This window comes from Eptatretus burgeri, chromosome 11, assembly GCF_056783735.1.
Source record: "Eptatretus burgeri isolate ZD-2024b chromosome 11, Ebu_testis_v1, whole genome shotgun sequence".
In the NCBI taxonomy this organism is placed as follows: domain Eukaryota; kingdom Metazoa; phylum Chordata; class Myxini; order Myxiniformes; family Myxinidae; genus Eptatretus; species Eptatretus burgeri.
The window spans coordinates 97,366,110-97,387,206 of NC_140971.1; the positions used below are offsets into that span (position 1 = coordinate 97,366,110).

General features: G+C 41.7%; 1 protein-coding gene across 1 annotated transcript in view; it reads left to right on the top strand.

Moving 5' to 3' along the window:
• LOC147017724 (solute carrier family 12 member 2-like) overlaps positions 1–21,097 on the top strand; it is a 172,758-nt gene that overhangs the window by 41,851 nt on the left and 109,810 nt on the right. Inside the window, exons 2-3 of the mRNA XM_085847580.1 lie at positions 1–201; positions 18,806–18,925. The exon at positions 1–201 is cut by the window's left edge and continues 457 nt beyond it. Coding sequence (XP_085703706.1) covers positions 1–201; positions 18,806–18,925 — 321 coding nt within the window. The remainder of the gene's footprint in view (positions 202–18,805; positions 18,926–21,097) is intronic.

The window sequence follows — 21,097 nt, forward strand, 5'->3', positions numbered from 1 at the left end:
GCAGACTGGGATCAAGAGGACGAGCAAGAAGAAGATGATGACGATTCATATCCGTGGAGCCAAGACACTCACAGCCACACGTACTACCAACGCACCTTTGGCCAGAACACCTTGGATGCCGTTCCGTGGGTGGACTATTACCGCCAGACCGCAGGTCCAGGTAGACCTGCACGTCCGACGCTGGAACAGTTACACGGAGAGGTAGGTACACGTTGTCCTCTTACTTCAGATATCCATACATATTTATATATCTATACATATTTATATATATATATATTTATATATTTACATAAACTTTGTTTGAAGGCACTTGTCAGTAAATCATCCTTCACCTTTGACCTGAAGTGGTTTTGTTTAAATATTATTAAACTCCAACTCAAGTTGGTCAGCATTTTACAATGTATTTCCGAACGGGAAAAAACCTGGTTGTTAATAGTCTCGGCTCAGGTACAATCGTGATGGGATGACATGTCGAGGTACCTTGTTGACAGGGACAATAGTCATGGGATGACATGTCGATGTAGCTTGCTGACAGGGACAATAGTCATGGGATGACATGTCGATGTAGCTTGTTGACAGGGACAATAGTCATGGGATGACATGTCGATGTAGCTTGTTGACAGGGACAATAGTCATGGGATGACATGTCGATGTCGCTTGCTGACAGGGACAATGGTCATGGGATGACATGTCGATGTAGCTTGCTGACGGACAATAGTCGTGGGATGACGTGTCGATGTAGCTTGCTGACAGGGACAATAGTCGTGGGATGACATGTCGATGTAGCTGGTTGACAGGGACAATAGTCATGGGATGACATGTCGATGTAGCTTGTTGACAGGGACAATAGTCGTGGGATGACATGTCGATGTAGCTTGTTGACAGGGACAGTAATCATGGGATGACATGTCGATGTAGCTCATTGACAGGGACAATAGTCATGGGATGACATGTCGATGTAGCTTGTTGACAGGGACAATAGTCATGGGATGACATGTCGATGTAGCTTGTTGACAGGGACAATAGTCATGGGATGACATGTCGATGTAGCTTGTTTACAGGGACAATAGTCATGGGATGACATGTCGATGTAGCTTGTTGACAGAGACAATAGTTATGGGATGACTTGTTGATGTAGCTTGTTGACAGGGACAATAGTTATGGGATGACGTGTTGATGTAGCTTGCTGACAGGGACAATAGTCGTGGGATGACATGTCGATGGAGCTTGTTGACAGGGACAATAGTTATGGGATGACTTGTTGATGTAGCTTGTTGACAGGGACAATAGTCGTGGGATGACGTGTCGATGTAGCTTGTTGACAGGGACAATAGTTATGGGATGACATGTCAATGTAGCTTGCTGACAGGGACAATAGTTATGGGATGACTTGTTGATGTAGCTTGTTGACAGGGACAATAGTCGTGGGATGACTTGTTGATGTTGCTTGTTGACAGGGACAATAGTTATGGGATGACTTGTTGATGTAGCTTGTTGACAGGGACAATAGTCATGGGATGGCATGTTGATGTAGCTTGCTGACAGGGACAATAGTTATGGGATGACTTGTTGATGTAGCTTGCTGACAGGGACAATAGTCGTGGGATGACATGTCGATGGAGCTTGTGGACAGGGACAATAGTTATGGGATGACTTGTTGATGTAGCTTGTTGACAGGGACAATAGTCGTGGGATGACGTGTCGATGTAGCTTGTTGACAGGGACAATAGTTATGGGATGACATGTCAATGTAGCTTGCTGACAGGGACAATAGTTATGGGATGACTTGTTGATGTAGCTTGTTGACAGGGACAATAGTCGTGGGATGACTTGTTGATGTTGCTTGTTGACAGGGACAATAGTTATGGGATGACTTGTTGATGTAGCTTGTTGACAGGGACAATAGTCGTGGGATGACTTGTTGATGTAGCTTGTTGACAGGGACAATAGTCATGGGATGGCATGTTGATGTAGCTTGTTAACAGGTACAATCGTTATGGGATGAGATGTCAATGTAGCTTGCTGACAGGGACAATAGTTATGGGATGACATGTCGATGTAGCTTGCTGACATGGACAATAGTCATGGGATGACATGTCGATGTAGCTTGTTGACAGGGACAATAGTTATGGGATGACTTGTTGATGTAGCTTGTTGACAGGGACAATAGTTATGGGATGACGTGTTGATGTAGCTTGCTGACAGGGACAATAGTTATGGGATGACTTGTTGATGAAGCTTGCTGACAGGGACAATAGTCGTGGGATGACATGTCGATGGAGCTTGTTGACAGGGACAATAGTTATGGGATGACTTGTTGATGTAGCTTGTTGACAGGGACAATAGTCATGGGATGGCATGTTGATGTAGCTTGTTAACAGGTACAATCGTTATGGGATGACATGTCAATGTAGCTTGCTGACAGGGACAATAGTTATGGAATGACATGTCGATGTAGCTTGCTGACAGGGACAATAGTCATGGGATGACATGTCGATGTAGCTTGTTGACAGGGACAATAGTTATGGGATGACTTGTTGATGTAGCTTGTTGACAGGGACAATAGTTATGGGATGACTTGTTGATGTAGCTTGTTGACAGGGACAATAGTTATGGGATGACGTGTTGATGTAGCTTGCTGACAGGGACAATAGTTATGGGATGACTTGTTGATGAAGCTTGCTGACAGGGACAATAGTCGTGGGATGACATGTCGATGGAGCTTGTTGACAGGGACAATAGTCATGGGATGGCATGTTGATGTAGCTTGTTAACAGGTACAATCGTTATGGGATGACATGTCAATGTAGCTTGCTGACAGGGACAATAGTTATGGAATGACATGTCGATGTAGCTTGCTGACAGGGACAATAGTCATGGGATGACATGTCGATGTAGCTTGTTGACAGGGACAATAGTTATGGGATGACTTGTTGATGTAGCTTGTTGACAGGGACAATAGTTATGGGATGACGTGTTGATGTAGCTTGCTGACAGGGACAATAGTTATGGGATGACTTGTTGATAAAGCTTGCTGACAGGGACAATAGTCGTGGGATGACATGTCGATGGAGCTTGTTGACAGGGACAATAGTTATGGGATGACTTGTTGATGTAGCTTGTTAACAGGTACAATCGTTATGGGATGACATGTCAATGTAGCTTGCTGACAGGGACAATAGTTATGGGATGACATGTCGATGTAGCTTGCTGACAGGGACAATAGTCATGGGATGACATGTCGATGTAGCTTGTTGACAGGGACAATAGTTATGGGATGACTTGTTGATGTAGCTTGTTGACAGGGACAATAGTTATGGGATGACTTGTTGATGTAGCTTGCTGACAGGGACAATAGTCGTGGGATGACATGTCGATGGAGCTTGTTGACAGGGACAAAAGTTATGGGATGACTTGTTGATGTAGCTTGTTAACAGGTACAATCGTTATGGGATGACATGTCAATGTAGCTTGCTGACAGGGACAATAGTTATGGGATGACATGTCGATGTAGCTTGCTGACAGGGACAATAGTCATGGGATGACATGTCGATGTAGCTTGTTGACAGGGACAATAGTTATGGGATGACTTGTTGATGTAGCTTGTTGACAGGGACAATAGTTATGGGATGACTTGTTGATGAAGCTTGCTGACAGGGACAATAGTCGTGGGATGACATGTCGATGGAGCTTGTTGACAGGGACAATAGTTATGGGATGACTTGTTGATGTAGCTTGCTGACAGGGACAATAGTCGTGGGATGACATGTCGATGTAGCTTGTTGACAGGGACAATAGTCATGGGATGACATGTCGATGTAGCTTGTTGACAGGGACAATAGTCATGGGATGACATGTCGATGTAGCTTGTTGACAGGGACAATAGTTATGGGATGACATGTCGATGTAGCTTGTTGACAGGGACAATAGTCATGGGATGACATGTCGATGTAGCTTGTTGACAGGGACAATAGTTATGGGATGACATGTCGATGTAGCTTGTTGACAGGGACAATAGTCGTGGGATGACATGTCGATGGAGCTTGTTGACAGGGACAATAGTTATGGGATAACTTGTTGATGTAGCTTGTTGACAGGGACAATAGTTATGGGATGGCATGTTGATGTAGTTTGTTAACAGGTACAATATTTATGGGATGACGTGTCGATGTAGTTTAACAGGTACAATATTTATGGGATGGCATGTTGATGTAGTTCGTTAACAGGTACAATTGTTATGGGATGACATGTTGATGTAGTTTAACAGGTACAATAGTTATGGGATAACATGTCGATGTAGTTTGTTAACAGGTACAATATTTATGGGATGATGTGTCGATGTAGTTTAACAGGTACAATAGTTATGGGATAACATGTCGATGTAGTTCGTTAACAGGTACAATAGTTATGGGATGACATGTTGATGCAGTTTGTTAACAGGTACAATAGTTATGGGATGACATGTCGATGGAGCTTGTTAACAGGTACAATAGTTGTGGGATGACTTGTTGATGTAGCTTGTTAACAGGTACAATATTTCTGGGATGACATGTCGATGGAGCTTGTTAACAGGTACAATAGTTGTGGGATGACTTGTTGATGTAGCTTGTTAACAGGTACAATATTTATGGGATGACATGTCGATGGAGCTTGTTCACAGGTACAATATTTATGGGATGACATGTCGATGGAGCTTGTTCACAGGTACAATAGTTATGGGATGACGTGTTGATCTCGTTCATTAACAGGTACAATAGTTATGGGATGACATGTCGATGTAGTTCGTTAACAGGTACAATAGTTATGGGATAACATGTCGATGTAGTTCGTTAACAGGTACAATCGTTATGGGATGACATGTTGATGCAGTTTGTTAACAGGTACAATAGTTATGGGATGACATGTCGATGGAGCTTGTTAACAGGTACAATAGTTGTGGGATGACTTGTTGATGTAGCTTGTTAACAGGTACAATAGTTATGGGATGACATGTCGATGGAGCTTGTTAACAGGTACAATAGTTGTGGGATGACTTGTTGATGTAACTTGTTAACAGGTACAATAGTTATGGGATGACATGTCGATGGAGCTTGTTTACAGGTACAATAGTTATGGGATGACGTGTTGATGTAGCTTGCTGACAGGGACAATAGTTATGGGATGACTTGTTGATGTAGCTTGTTAACAGGTACAATAGTTATGGGATGACATGTCGATGGAGCTTGTTAACAGGTACAATAGTTGTGGGATGACTTGTTGATGTAACTTGTTAACAGGTACAATAGTTGTGGGATGACTTGTTGACGTAGCTTGTTCACAGGTACAATAGTTATGGGATGACATGTGGATGTTGTGAGTGTACAGGTACAATAGTTATGGGATGACATGTTGATGGAGCTTGTTAACAGGTACAATAGTTGTGGGATGACTTGTTGACGTAGCTTGTTCACAGGTACAATAGTTATGGGATGACATGTGGATGTTGTGAGTGTACAGGTACAATAGTTATGGGATGACATGTTGATGTAGCTTGTTAATAGGTACAATAGTTATGGGATGACATGTTGATGTAACTTGTTAACAGGTACAATAGTTATGGCATGACATGTCGATGGAGCTTGTTAATAGGTACAATAGTTATGGGATGACATGTTGATGTAACTTGTTAACAGGTACAATAGTTATGGGATGACATGTTGATGTAGTTCGTTAACAGGTACAATAGTTATGGGATGACATGTCGATGTTGCTTATTAACAAGTACAATAGTTATGGGATGGCATGTTGATATCGTTATTTAACAGGTACAATAGTTATGGGATGACATATCGATGTCGCTTGTTTACAGGTACAAACAATAGTTATGGGATGGCATGTTGATATCGTTATTTAACAGGTACAATAGTTATGGGATGACATGTCGATGGAGCTTGTTAACAGGTACAAAAAATAGTTATGGGATGGCATGTTGATATCGTTATTTAACAGGTACAATAGTTATGGGATGACATGTCGATGGAGCTTGTTAACAGGTACAAACAATAGTTATGGGATGGCATGTTGATATCGTTATTTAACAGGTACAATAGTTATGGGATGACATGTCGATGGAGCTTGTTAACGGGTACAAACGCTAGTTCTGGGATGACGTGTTGATGTTGTTAGTTAACAGGTACAATAGTTATGGGATGACGTGTTGATGTCGTTTCTTCATTATTATAATCTCACCCTCACTTGGTCTGAGTACAATCGAATGATTTGATCAAATTGTTCGTTTTGTACCTTTTCTTTTCCTCACCTGCAACAACATTACATCATTGGATTCATTTTCTTGAGTTCAGTTAACACAAAGAGAACATACATTGAAAATATCACCCTTTTGTTCTCCTACAGAATCGAGGCTCATGGAAGAGCAAGGTGGAACTGACAGTGGAACAAACCTCAAGGAAATTAACGAACAGGACGTTTGGGTCAGGAAAGGTTCATGGGTGTAATTAAGATCATGGGACAGAATTGGGGATGATAGGAATTCATTTCATTAAAGGAGACGTGAATGTGCTTTTTCGAAAGGGGGAGCACTCCCCATTCTCTGGTGGAATTGTATTTAAGGTCTTGTTGGGATGGAGTGACATTTCACGGCGAGTTGGAATCTTGTTAGCGGGTTCAGGTGAGAAAATGTAGCTGCAGTTAGTGGTTGAGTGACATGAACACTTTGGGCACACACAGGCCTGGCTTGTTGTCACTCGGTGGTTTCTCATGTCCTCACCACATTCCCACATCTCCACACGACTCTTAATCTCCCCGAACACCATCGTGATCATCACTCTTCCTGCTTCCTGTTGTCATTGCATCCATGAACCCATGGAAAAATAATACATGAACAGTTTAAAATTGCATTTAATCATCTTTGCTGAGGTTGTTACTTCTTGTGGCCACATGTCATGAACTTAGGGTTTCATATCCACATCGAGCACGACAGGACCCTTACCTTCATCAACGGTCTTTGTCTTCTACCGTCTCCTCTGGCTTCACCCCCGATGCTATGAGATATGTACCCCCCCCTCCCCATATTTCCGCAGGGCGTTCAAGGTCTGCCAGCAACTCCCTTGAGGTGAAACTACCAAAATCACGAATCACTGCCCACCTTCAATTCTTCATTCCTCTCTTTTTCCCACCTCTGGAACGAACTCCCACACTCTCTTCAATCCAACTCTTCCCTCCAGGTCTTCAAAACAGCTGTTCACCACCATCTCTTATCTTCCCCCATTCCAAAACAATGATCTTTTCTACCCCCGTTAACTCACCTCCTTTAAATTCCCTGCTTTCCTTTCTCAAAGTCCTTGTAGTGTCCATCTTGTATACCCCGTGTCCCCCACCTCATGTCTCTGTTCCCCACTGTTGTGCTTCCCTCTCCTGCCCCTCTTGTCTTCTGCTCCCCTTGTTGTACATTATGTGTATTCGCTCCCATATGAGTCTCGACTAAGTACACACACAAAAAAAAGGGTTAAAGTGTGTTAAATGGGATTTTTTAAAAATGATAAATGGGTCAGGTTTACATGTTGTGACTTAGTTGTACTGACTGTTGATATTGGAACTTATGGGATACCAAAATGTTCCTAAAAGTAATTACTGGAAATTCTAAACATTATTTTGCTTCAAAAGTTTTGATAGATTGTATTAGTTACGTGGCGTAGGAGTGGCAATGCTCAATGACAGCGAATGTCATGGTAAGTAAAGACAGGGAGGTAAACTTGATTTTAATTTGGATTTTAATTAAGTGTATGTGTGTGTGTGTGTGTGTGTGTGTGTGTGTGTGTGTGTGTGTGTTTAAGTATCACAGCAGTTGTTACTTCAATGCAAGCGATAATTCGTGGAATGATGTGAACATTCCGTACGGGCACGCACCACTTCCGGATAGTGATGACTTACTGTATTCTAATAATTTCTAGATTTCTTATACTCTAGTTAGTCTAGTAGCTCATGGTGGTTTTGTATGCACTTGTATGTCCAGAGCTAAACTCTTCAAAAATCATCTAATTGAAGGTCATTGAACAATTTTTGGTTGGTAACACATTTGCCACTGAGAGCGAAATAGGTGAAATGGCCATGCCCCTTTTTAAGCGAAGTACTGCATCTCCAGAACCGTTGGACCTAGAAGGTTGTGTGACCACTCAAAATGTTCGGAATGGCCACATTATGGGGGATCAGTAATACATTTCCATGTCCAAAAGTCAATGGTTTTTAAGATATTTGCCAAAAACTGATTTCAGCATGGTACGCACTACAGTTCTGACCCTTTATTATATTACCTGTTGTAATTTTGCACATTGTCCGTATTTTAGAGTTTAATTATATGGATTTCTACACTTTTTGCCTTTACTACAGCCACAAAACACGTACGGGCATGCGAGAGCGAAGGAACGGCCTGTGTGGTTGTTTCTGGCTCGTGGTTTGAAAGTTTTTAAAATTTATTATTTTTTGGTTTGCACGTACGAGTATGCGAGAGCGAAGGAACGGCCTGTGTGTTTGTTTCTGGCTCGTGGTTTGAAAGTTTTTTTTTTTTTTTTTTTTTTTTTGGGTTTTCCCGTACGACCACGCACGTACGGCCACGCACGTACGGGCAAACGAGAGCGAATGAACGGCCTCTGTGGTTGTTGTTTCTGGCTCGCGGTTTGAAAGTATTTTTTTTTTGCACGTACTGCCACGCACGTACGGGCACATACTAGTTTTTAATTAATTTGTAAAAAAATCTAAAAACACGTTTTCATTTTGTGTATATCAGTGACAAAAAATTTAAATTTAATTCCTTTTAAATTCAGACTAAAACACAACAAAATGTGACGGAATTCGAGGGGTGGGAGTACTCTCTGAAGTTACTGTATGTCGTGGGATCTTTCAGGGAGACGGCCTGTTTTTCTCCTCCTATTCTGCCTGGTCCTAGACCCACTGAGCAACCCCATTACTGAGCAAGGATATGGATTCACAATGACGTCAAATAAGGGAACGTCCAAACAGACAGGGAAGGTGACACTTACTTTACATGGATGATCTTAAACTCTTAAAACTTTACAACAAACCACAAAAATTGGCAGAACTCAAATTAGTGAAACGGTGCTCAAATGACATTCAAATGGAATTTGGTCTGGATAAGTGTGCCAAGTGAAGTGCACTTTCAAACAAGGGAGACCAACAAAAACGGACAACATAAAATAGACCTAAATACAACAATACAGGAGCGAGACAATGAACAATAAAGCAATCATACAAACACCTCGGAGTAGAAGAGGGCAACCAAATATGTCGCAAACAAATGCACAAAACAATTACCAAAGAATACCTGCATAGAACGAGGCTGATCCAGAAAACATACTTTCTCCAAGGAACAAAATCGAAGCCATAGCCCGACTAGAAATACCGGTATTCCAGTACAGCTACGGAATAATAAACTGTCCACAGGTGGAAATCACTAAACTAGATATCAAAACAAGGAAACTCCTCACCATCCACAAAATGTTCTACAAAAATCAATACACCCCGACAATGTACCTGCAGAGACGAGAAGGAGGTAGTGGCCTGATGGAACGATCAATGAACGATCAATCAAGCGAACAGTGACAACAGGAGGATTGGCTGAGTACGTGAAAAATTCAAGTCTACCGAATCCAATTTGTAAGCAAACACGAAGCCAACAAACCAGAGAAGGTATCCCCAACCCGACGAGCAAAGAAATTTCCGACAGGTGAATGCAAGATATTTTAAGAGGGATCACGCCAGGGGCGTTCGAGAGAGAGACAGAGACGAGGTCTGTGTGGTCTCCATCGGGAAGAGCTGTGTTAACTGGCGAATAAAGATTGCTCCGTGCATGTGAACCGAGTCACGTGTCCACGAGTCTTCTATTGAGAAAGACGAGGAATCTTAGACGTGACACAAGAAACTGAAACAGCAACAAATACAGCCCCAACGACTTCAAAAAAGACAAAAGAAAAATACAAAACAAAATATCAACAAGATATACACCGACAACTGGGAAAACAATAAAAGACCAGGAAGATTGTTGTTAGACAGATTGGGCATAGACAAAGAAGGTCTTTGGAATGACTAAGAAGAGGTAAGTTTTTGCCTTTGGAACAAACTCCCAAACATTCTTCAATCCCACTCTCCCTCCAGGTCCTCAAAATAGCTGTTCACCACCATCTCTTGTCTTCCCCCATCTAAAACCATGATCTTTTCTACTCCCGTTAATCCAACCTATACCCACCTCCTTCAAATTCTCTGCTTTCCTTCCAGAAAGTCCCTGTAGTGTCCATCTTGTTTACTCTGTGTACCCCACTCCATCCCTCTCCCTTCCAGAGATCTCCTCATGTGTCTATTACCCACTGTTTTGTGCTTCCCTCTCCCATCCCTCTTGTCTCCTGCTCCCCTTGTTATACGTTGTGTGTGTTAGCTGTCATACCAGCCTTGACATTATATATATATATTAAAAAAAAACAACTGGGATGGAGAACAAATCATTATTAATGCCCAAGACCAAAGTCACTCCACAAATGGCTTTAAGAAAATGGCAGGACTGAGTCAACCGGACAAGTGTAGGTTCTGTAAGGTAGAAACGGAGTACGAGCTACCTCCTATCGGGATTTAAAAAAACTAGTGTCAGAACAGCTCGATACACAAAGGCACAAAAAGGTGTGTCGAGTAATCCACTCGCACATCTGCAAAAGTCTCCATATGCCAGTTCCACAAAACTCATGGAAACATGAACCAAAAGCAATCGCGGAAAACAAGGAAGTAATGCTCACGTACGACCTAATGATCCCATCAAGCGTGAACATAGAAAACAAAGCATTGTGGCCGGATCTAGTACTGGGGTACAAAAAAAAAAGAAAAAAAAAGAAGGTGGTGTTGTTAATTGAGGTCATTGCCCGGTGATTTTGGCCTAAACAATGCAGAAATCAAGAAAATTACCAAATACCAAGATCTCAAAAATGAAATGAAAAGATCCTGGAAGCTCAAGGGCGATGAAATTATATCGGTGATCATTGGAGCAACGGACATGATGAAGAACCACCTTAAAAAAAACACCCCTGGGAATATTACTGCAAACGGACTGCAGATGGAAGTTCTCGATGACTATCCTTAAAAGAGGCCTCGGAACAAAACTGAGAACATCAAAACTGCATGAATTGGTCATTGATTCGTGACCGCTCATCAATTGTGGTACCGTTTGAAGAGGGGGAAGGGGAGCATGCTCCAGAGACAGACTTAACAAGGCACCACCGGGTTTCACAGGAGGGAGACAAGTTTGAAAGTTCATTCTTGAAGTTGGACAGATGTTGTTTTCTGGCTCCACTGAGAGTGAACACACACTTGGTTTTTTGGAATGCACTCTGATTGCCTTCGGTCAGATTAGCCTTCCAGGAAGAAAAGGTAAGTTATTTCAGAGTAACTGCCTCATCACAGGATTCAGTGTTCTGCGAGTGGGAAGAAGGGCAGGATAATTGAAGATGAGATGGGATGAATCTGTGAGAGACAGACAGACAGACAGAGACAGATATTTCTGTGGGAGAATCCCCAGGATGAGTTAATATCGGGCATAGTAGATATGGAAGACCAGTCCTGAGGAGAGAGATGGCTGTTTGCAGTCCCTGCCAATCTGCTCGAGTGAGACTCGCCGGTGTTGAGGCAGCTCTCTGAGAATAGCCAGAGATGTTGATTTTCACAAGTACATGATCAGATTAACCAATCGGAGCAGAGTGAGCTAAGCTGCATAATTATTTTGGGTACATGAAAGGTCATTCCATTGCATTTCAATTGTCAATTTTTATTTTGTAAAGTTATTTTATTTTTATGACTAATTATTCTCATCACTTATTTTGTAATTACAAACAGTAGTTTTGATAAGATTTACCGTTAGACCAGGTGTACAAAGTACTTTCATATCTTGCAGATTTTCTCAAAATGGTGTTCGAAAAATACAAGTGAGAGATTATTTTTTTTACATGATGTTTAACCAGGTATGACCATTGGACCAGGTATGAGCTGAGACATTTCATCTTGAGCAAGGACATTATGTTCGTTACACGAATGAGGATGAGGAGATGGAGGCTTTGGCATTAAAATACAAGAACAGTTCACGGAATCTAACCTTTTGCCCTGTGCATTGCAATTAGGCTGGCAATTATGAACCATCTCAAATAATGGAGGGGAAGTAAGTAGTATGTATGTATCATTTACTCCTCCTAGAGGATTTGACTGAGGAAGCTGAAACTTCCAGGGATTAATTAGGGCACCCTGAAGTTGTGCCTGTGCAAGTTTTGTTTGATTCCATCAATATATATGTATATATATATATATATATATATATATATATATATATATATATATATATATATATTTTAACTTTTTTGCCCATCTTGGCATTTTGTTCCTTTGGGGGGAAGGAGGGAGGAGGAGGAGGAGATCAGGACCATACTCTGTGCAGAGCGTTGGTACTGCTTATGCAATCTTCTTGGCTATTGGGCACAATCCTGGACGGGTCGCCACTCCGACACAGTATACCAGCAAGCTGGCACTCATTTTGCCGACTTCAGAAGGATGACAGGCATAGTCAACCCCACCTGGTATTAATTCAACACCTGAGCGGGATTTGAACTCAGGACCTTAGGATCCAAAGCCCGCCACCCTAACCATGAAGCAAACACCAGGCATAAGGAGGGAAGACGGGTGCAATTGGAATTATCCGAGCTATATAAATATCCACGATGTATTATATATGCACATAAGCAGTACACATGTTTTTGCTTCATGTATTAAACCTGGGCTCTCTTTATTATCTGGAGCGATCGAGGCAGCGGCCTGTTGACTATACATCGCCCAAATAAAGGGATCTGTTGGAGCAATGCATTGCACTCTTGGAATAAGATCGTCCTCTCTGGTATTACTAATCATAAAGAAAATAACACTCTCCCTCACTCCTGTAGAGAGTGGGTGCTTCCAGTGTGGTTAAATACACTTGATTATTGGAGGCTGACTCTTATTTGATTGATGGTAAAATAAGTGGCTGTATAATTAAGGGGCCTGTCAAGTCTCATTTCAGGGTACACACAGTGTACAATATTGCTTGCTTGAGCACTGTGTCGTACAAGTGTCACCAGAAGGATAGAATTTGCCATGTCAACGTTACAAATAGTGCTTAGCCATGTCTTATAACCTACACCAGCTAGCCATAAAGATAGACTTAACAAGTAGTTCTGTGGTTGTTAATTAAAGCAACTTTGGCCATCTCTAGCCTTGCCTGTGAAGCACCAGGAGGAAGTGATACAAAAAAAAAAAAAAACTCTTAATAACCAGTACAGGTTACCAGTGAAATAGGGTTATCATTATAATTGTGAGAATCCATAAATTTCCATCATCTGTGCTGATCTTACCAGCACGTCAATCACTTCATCACAGTGTTATGACCTGGTAGTAAACACTTGGAATTCATGTTTGCAGGAATGAACAGAATTCTGAGCAAGCTGCCATCATAGTTTACAAACTTGTAAATTAACGAATATAAAAAAACTGTTATCTCTTAACTTTGCCACTCACTATAATCAAGTTACTCTTGCAAACCAAATTGCTTTCACAAACGAGGAGAAAAAGACATAAAACATCACATGGCCCCTGTGGTTTTAGTAATTTTGCTGTGTGGAGTTAAAGAGTGAGCTCATGTTTACAATATTTATGTCGATGCATTACTGACTAGAGTGGTCACGTGACATGGAAGGTTGCATGCGATTGGGTTATTCGGTCATGAATATTGATGACGTGGGTCACGAAATTAAATTGTGCAAGATAGTGGGTCACGTGACATGACATGATGTTTGGATTGGGAATGGAAATTTCACACAGTAGGCATTCAATATTCATGTATTTTAGGGAGACGTAATGAATTGCACAAACAGTGTAATATTTAATAATATTTATTTATGTATAAAAGTAATTCTATATAACTGTAGACTATAATTAAAAAAAAAAAACGATAATTCAGTTGAAAATGCCGTCTGATCTGTTTTTGTAAACTCTACTTGAAGGTGGTTGGGGTGAAAATGAAGAGGAATCAGAATTTAAATTTGTTTATTTTTATTTCCATGAAGGATGCTTCATGGTAAAGGTATGAAAAAAATAGAACAAGATGGGTAAATGCATGTGTGAGAAATGGTTGAGGACGTGTTCGATAACAGGGTTTTGGTTTTTTTAATAAACTAAAATGGCCGCCAGTCCACCAGTCAGCCAGGTTTAATCAGATCACGAAACAAAATTATGTGTTTATGTATACCATCATTCATTATCAGTGTGCCAAGTCTGAACAAGATCGGTAAATGCATGTGTGAGAAATGGTTGAGGACGTGTTCGATACCGGGGTTTTGGTTTTTTTTATAAACTAAAATGGCCGCCAGTCCACCAGTCAGCCATCTTTAATCAGATCACGAAACAAAATGATGTGTTTATGTATACCATCATTCATTATCAGGGTGCCAAGTCTGAACAAGATGGGTAAATGCATGACCAAGAAATGTTTGAGGACTTGTTCAACATCGAGTTTTTACAACTGAAATGGCTTCCGGTCGGCCATCTTTGATCGAATATCGAAATAATATGAGGTGCATATGTGTGTACGATCATGTAATTGCCTTTCTGCCAAGTTTGAACAAAACTTCTCCATAGATACTCGACCAGTCAGAAGTTTGAGAACACCCCCATTTTTCCAGTTTTTACTGAAATTTAAGCAGTTTAATGTTTCAATGTATTCTGAAATTTAAGCAGAGAACAAATAAACAATTGCAGATAAAAAATAGAAATCATGGAATCGTTTTAGTGAACAAAATTAAAATCTAAATTTTTGACTCATCAAAGTAGCCACCTTTAGCAGATATAACAGCCGAACATACCCGTGGCATTGTTTCGACAAATAGAAATGAAATATTGTTCGGAAAGTTCTTCCCAACACTGTTGCAGAAGTTTCCACAAATGTGTTGCACTTGTCGGTTGCTTTGCTTTCACCCCTCTGTCCAGTTCATCTCAAACCAGCTCGATGGGGTTTAAGTCTGGAGACTGTGCTGGCCATTCCATGATTTGAAGCCTACTGTCTTGTTCTTTTCTTTAAAGGTAGTTCTGACATAGCCGAGAGGTATGTTTTTGGTCGTTATCTTGCTGCAGGATGAACCCTTCACCAACTAGGCGTAGACCAGAGGGTATTGCATGGCGCTGCAAAATTTTGTGGTCGCCCTTTTGGTTCAGGGTGCCAGTCACTCTGTGCAAGTCGCCGACTCTAGATCCCGCAAAAGAGCCCCAGATCATCACGCTTCCTCATCCATGTTTGACAGTTGGTGTCACACACTGAGGGACCATCCTTTCACCTTCTCAACAGTGTACAAAAACCCTACGTGATGAACCGAAGATTTCAAATTTTGATTCATCAGTCCATAAGACCTTCTTCCAGTTTTCAGTCATCCACTGGTGGTGCTTCATGGCCCAGGCAAGCCTCATTTTCTTATGTTGTCATCTCAGCAATGGCTTTTTTACTGCCACTCGACCTGTCAAACCTGCAGCTCGAAGTTTTCTCTTCACAGTTGAAACTGACTTCCTTACTTTGACCAGTGTTAAGCTGTGCTTGAAGCTATTGTCCTGTGAGCCACCTATTGCGCAAGCTTTTCACTCTCAGAAACTTGTCTTCTGATTGTGTTGTGGCTTTGGGTCTGCCAGACCTCTTCCTGTCAGAGTTTCCTCCAGTTTCCAAGTGCCTTTTGATGGTGTAGGAAACTGTACTCACTGACACCTTGGCTTTGTTTGCAATTTCTCTAAAGGAAAGACCTACACTTTTAAGGGTTATAATGGACTGTCTCTTCCTTTGTTAATTGTCTTTTTCTCACCATTATGATGGCAATATACTACTTCCTGCAGTGCAATATTGTCCAAATAATGCTTCAGAGGGTGTAGCAACACAGTCTGTTCCAACACTGCTTTTATATAGACAGAGGGTTTGTAACTAATCAACAAAAGTTGGGAAACCTGTAGGAATTGTTTGCATCAACTTTCAAGGCTTAATTTACTTCCATTGCTGCAGAACAGCTGCAGTTGCTAACCCATTACTTGTTCCCTGAAAAGGGCCTTTTTTAACAACTCTGAAATTTACATTTTTTCTTTCAGTTTTTGGTAACCTAAACTTTTTTTTTTAACCTCTGGCAGTTTACCGCTTAGCCTTGTACCATTTCAGGTTATTCACTGGACTTGAACTGCTTAAATTTCAGTAAAAACTGAAAAATGGGGGTGTTCTAAAACTTTTAACCGGTGGAGTACATGAAGGGAGGAAGACAAAACTATGGACAGGTAGACTATTTTGCAATCGGAGAAAAGAGGGGAACGAATGATTGCAGGTGGGCCATCAATCTGGACTTTGGGAGGGAGAGTCAGTAGGTGAGGGTTTTTTGAGGAACATGTGTGACCTGGGGTGGCTTGGGCAGAGCAGGGGGAAGCAAGGCCAGATGTAAGTTTGTGTAAAATGGAGAGCCCACCAACTTTCTACCAGTGGAAGAGTAACAGTCCTTGGGAATCCTTCTGTCTTGAGTTTCCAATGATGTGGAAGGCCTCAATTCCAACTGCCTCAAAAGAAGTAAGGCAAGAAGCAGCAGCACAGGGCCAAAGTGGGGACTCCATGGAGCTCCATATGAAAGCCTTGTACTCTATGTGGCTCAGTATCATGCCTTAGCTTTACGGAGAACACCCAGGTAGTGGCTGGCCTTTGATGCCAGTTTGATGACATGATCCTGCCGTGTAAGGTTATGGCAGATACGAAACCAAGGAGTTCTAGGTCCTGCATGTCTTCCAATGTCAGTCCAGATAAATGGATTAGGTCAATCCTTGTGGAGGGAGATTTTGAGTGCGAGTGACTTGTTGGCATTGAATGCCCTGTTCCAAATAGCTGCCTTGCGGCTTATCTTGTCCAGATCTGACAAAAGGGATTCAGCAGTAGTCAGCTTTTCACAACTGTGATGTGGAGACAATGGGAAAGTGATCGAGTTGATTTTCAAGAAAATCAGACAGACCATTGATATAAATTAAGAAAAATGTCGATCCTAAGATGCTACTTTAGGGAACCTCAGCATGAAGGGAATGGTCATAAAAAGGGACACCTTCAAGTGACACCTGCTGTTTCTGCTCATAAAAGGAAATTGGACAATCTGCACTTGAGCAGGGGCCTTAAACACCAAATGACGACAACCTTGAAATCAGGACTGGACGCCAGACAATATCAAAGGCTCGAGAGATATCCAAGATGGCCCTCACCTCTTGTTTGTGGTTCAGGGCATCCCTTCACTTCTGTGTCAGAAGGAGTAACGTATCCAAGGTGGAATAAACCAGGTAGTAAGCCAACATGTTTGTCAGAGAATGTGACAGTATACTCATGACGATACAGTGTTGAAAACGGTGTCCTGCATACTCAAACTTCAAGTTTTCATGTTCCTCGCATTCCATCGTTACCTAATAATGTTGTCACTACTGCCGATGCGGTGAATCTGGAGAAATTAAATTGGAATCACAAATGACATTTCATAATTACTAGCAAAACGATCGATGTTATTCACTGAAAGGTGACTAAGGTATTGGGAAACTGAGCTAAGCTGACGTGTCAGGCGTTGGGCCTTTTTTGGAGTAAGTTAGTCCTTTGTAGTCCACTAACACCCAAATTGTCTGCTTTGCTCTACTTGCCATGGCACTTGGCATACCTTTGTCGACATGATAACACCTGTCTTTTGAATTGTCTGCGGATGCACACCTGCACGAGCTGGAGAAAGTCTATTATTTCTCTTAAGAGCCATTCTTTTGTGGTGATATGCTCAACACTCAGCGCTTACATGTTACAATCATTCCATCAAACATTTCATAACCCATTTTCGTGTGTGTGTGTGTGTGTGTGTGTGTGTGTGTGTGTGTGTGTGTGTGTGTGTGTGTGTGTGTGTGTGTGTGTGTGTGTGTGTGTGTGTGTGTGTGTGTGTGTGTGTGTGTGTGTTGCATCATGTATAGTATCAAGTTGGATGTTCTAACGTTTGATTACCAACACGCTTTCATTGTCAATGCTTGGGATATAATTCTTCTCTTAAATTTATGTTTGTGATGGTTTTCCATCTTCCCACATTTTATCCCATGGGAATCTGGATCCAGATATGAGAGTTTTTAAGTGATTCTTCACCAATGAGAGATAGGCCCAAATGTGATAAATCGCAGGATGTCTCAAAAACTTGTTGATGATTGAAGACAAAACTTGGTGGATGAGTTGGCTCGGTGACAAGAACTAGAGGATTCAATTCTAGTTCAGGTCCGGATGCAGATCCGGCCTTTCAGTGAGATACAAAATTTAAACTCTTCTGCTTGACAGAGGTGGTACGTGCTCTTTCGAGTGCCGGTCTAGTTACTACTTGAATCCCAGTCCAATATTCATTCAATGGATGAGAATAAATGGGACAAGCAGCAAATTAGTAATGATTTACTTTGGGAGAAGCAATCCAAATCCTGTACTCTCTAATTCCTCAATGTTGCAGTAAGATTGGTGTCGCCTTTCTGAAGTTGTAGATGAATCATTGATGTATACACTCCAAGGACTACCGTACTACTACCTCTACTGGTGTAGTTGGTGGCATTGAATGCCCTGTCCCCCCTCCCCTCCCCCTCGACAGACCCCTAAACCAAGTCTTGATCCTTTGTCATTTATATTTCCCTCCTCTGAATGAACCACTTATATCATCCAACTACATACCTTTCCTTGTAGGAGGAGCTGGAAGGCGTGGGCTTTGCAAATGGCGGACGACCTTCACGAACTGACCCGGAGTTGGGGATTCCGGGGGCCTACGCTGGTGCTGTGAAATTTGGTTGGGTGCGAGGTGTGCTGGTCAGTACCCACCGAATAAAAAAAAAACACACAAAACAAACGATTCCATTCTCTCACTCCTCATTCATCGTCTCGCGTGCTCATCTTTTTCACTTATCCTCAGGTAATGCGACTTGTTTTTTGGTGTGAACCTCACCTGCAGCAGTCATTGAGCGATAAATTGTGTTTCATTTCATGCCAAATCAGACGGGTTGTTTAATTGATTTAATATTCAATAATAATAAAAAAAAAAACTATCCAGACAAAAGTGCAGGTTGCATCACCATTATTGGGGAATGTCTTGTATAGACCACCACTTGGCACCACTTGGCCTCGTGTTCTGTGGAACCAATTTGTTTGGTTCCTTTGTGAAGGAGAACATCAACCCGATCGGTGATGTATCTCCATCAGGCAATTCTTTATTTAAATAGCAAAGTAAGTTCAACAACAATTTTTTTTTTTTTTTTTTTAAAGGGAGGACCAATGGTCCCTGTAGCTCACTTGGCTGGTTGCCAAAAAGTGGAGCGATGGATGGATCAGGGTAAAAATAAGAGCTGGATTTAAAATACACATTTTGTGTCCGGTAGTATTGGCATGATCTTCACAGTAGTGCTACTGCTTGCTGCCGATGAGCCTTTGTTTTTGAAATGTTGCTCACTTCCGGTATGATGATGTCCCTTCCTGTTGTGTCAAAATTGGCCCTATTTGATAAGGTGAAACTCCAAGGTGTCAATAGTTCATATTTTTCAAGATATTGTTCACGTTCTGTATTATGAACAAACTTGAGTTCTCCCACAGCAAAGATAATTTCAGGCAAGTTTTGTCACAATCCCATCAGCAGCTTCGGAGAATAAATTGCAAGTGTTTAAGGACAGATGGACTGACGGACAACGCTCCATCCCATCTCACGTGAACTATGTTCCAGGTGAGCGAAAACTGAACATGAATTGGTGAGCGATCTTGAGCATTCTCGCCGGCCACCAACTGCTGTCAGTCGAGCAGATGTGGAACTCGTTGAACGGATCATTTCACAGAATTTCTGGATCTAATCACCCTCCATGAAGTTGAAGAATAATTGAATGTCAATGTTGAAATTGTACAAACAATAATTAATTCTCACTTGAAACCTAATAAGTGCAAAATGGGGGCTAAAGGACTTCACGTTTAATCAAAGAGCAACTTGAGCTGGCAGGATCACCTCGAGGTATGCACACTCACCTCTAAGCAGTCTCGGCTGGGTTTGAATCCCTACCAAGCTATAAACTGTCATCCCAGGGTTAAACTTTAGGTCCCATCTACTGGCATTATTTGGTGGGGTTAAAGATCCCAGTGTCCTTTGTGAAGCGAAGGCGAGTTATCGTCTGCACCCTCAACAAATTCCAAATTTCTGTCCGAACCAGCAGAAGGCACAGCCCCTACTTCAGCCAATGATGCTACCCTGAAGCTTTGTGCTGCATATGAAAAATTATAGAAGAAAGCTCCTGGCATGGAAGCGGGGGATGAAGATGATCTCTTGGGGAAGATTGTGACGTGTTATATTCAATCAAGGTGTATCATTTCACACCAGAGTCGAAGCGAGCTAGCATGGACCGGACACATTCTTGGTAGGCCTACTGTAGGCCTACTTAAATGAAACCTGTTGAGCCACGCAAGCTTCTTGTTCCAATGTCCAATGCACTGAAGAGACCAGGAAAGTGAAAGTGATTCTGTGGCTGTCTCAACTGCCCTGACTTGAAGCCATGAAGATGTTGTAAGAGAAAGTTGTGGAGGCTACCTTTCACCCCAAAGAACATGCGGCAGCTATAAGAACAATGTGCAGAAGGATGGGACTAAAACCCCGAAAGGAACGATGCCGGTCGAGATTTACAAGACTAGACTTGAAGTGATTGTGAAGGTGGAGGTGATAAGAACTCAGGTGTGCATACCTTAATTGTCCTCATTGTAACGACATAACTTTGTCATGTAATTTCATTCCTTTTATCGAAATTATTTGTTTGTTTTAATTTATTAATTAATAATCTGTGTTGATTCCATTGTTGTTTTTGACTCCAATGTGTTCATTCCATACTTTCTTGCGAGGCAGAGTGTAGATGAAATGAAGAGCATGTGATTCAGGACCATGTGCCATGGCACCAACTCAACATAACTGACGATGGGTGATTCATAACTGAAGTGAAGCAAGAACCAATCATC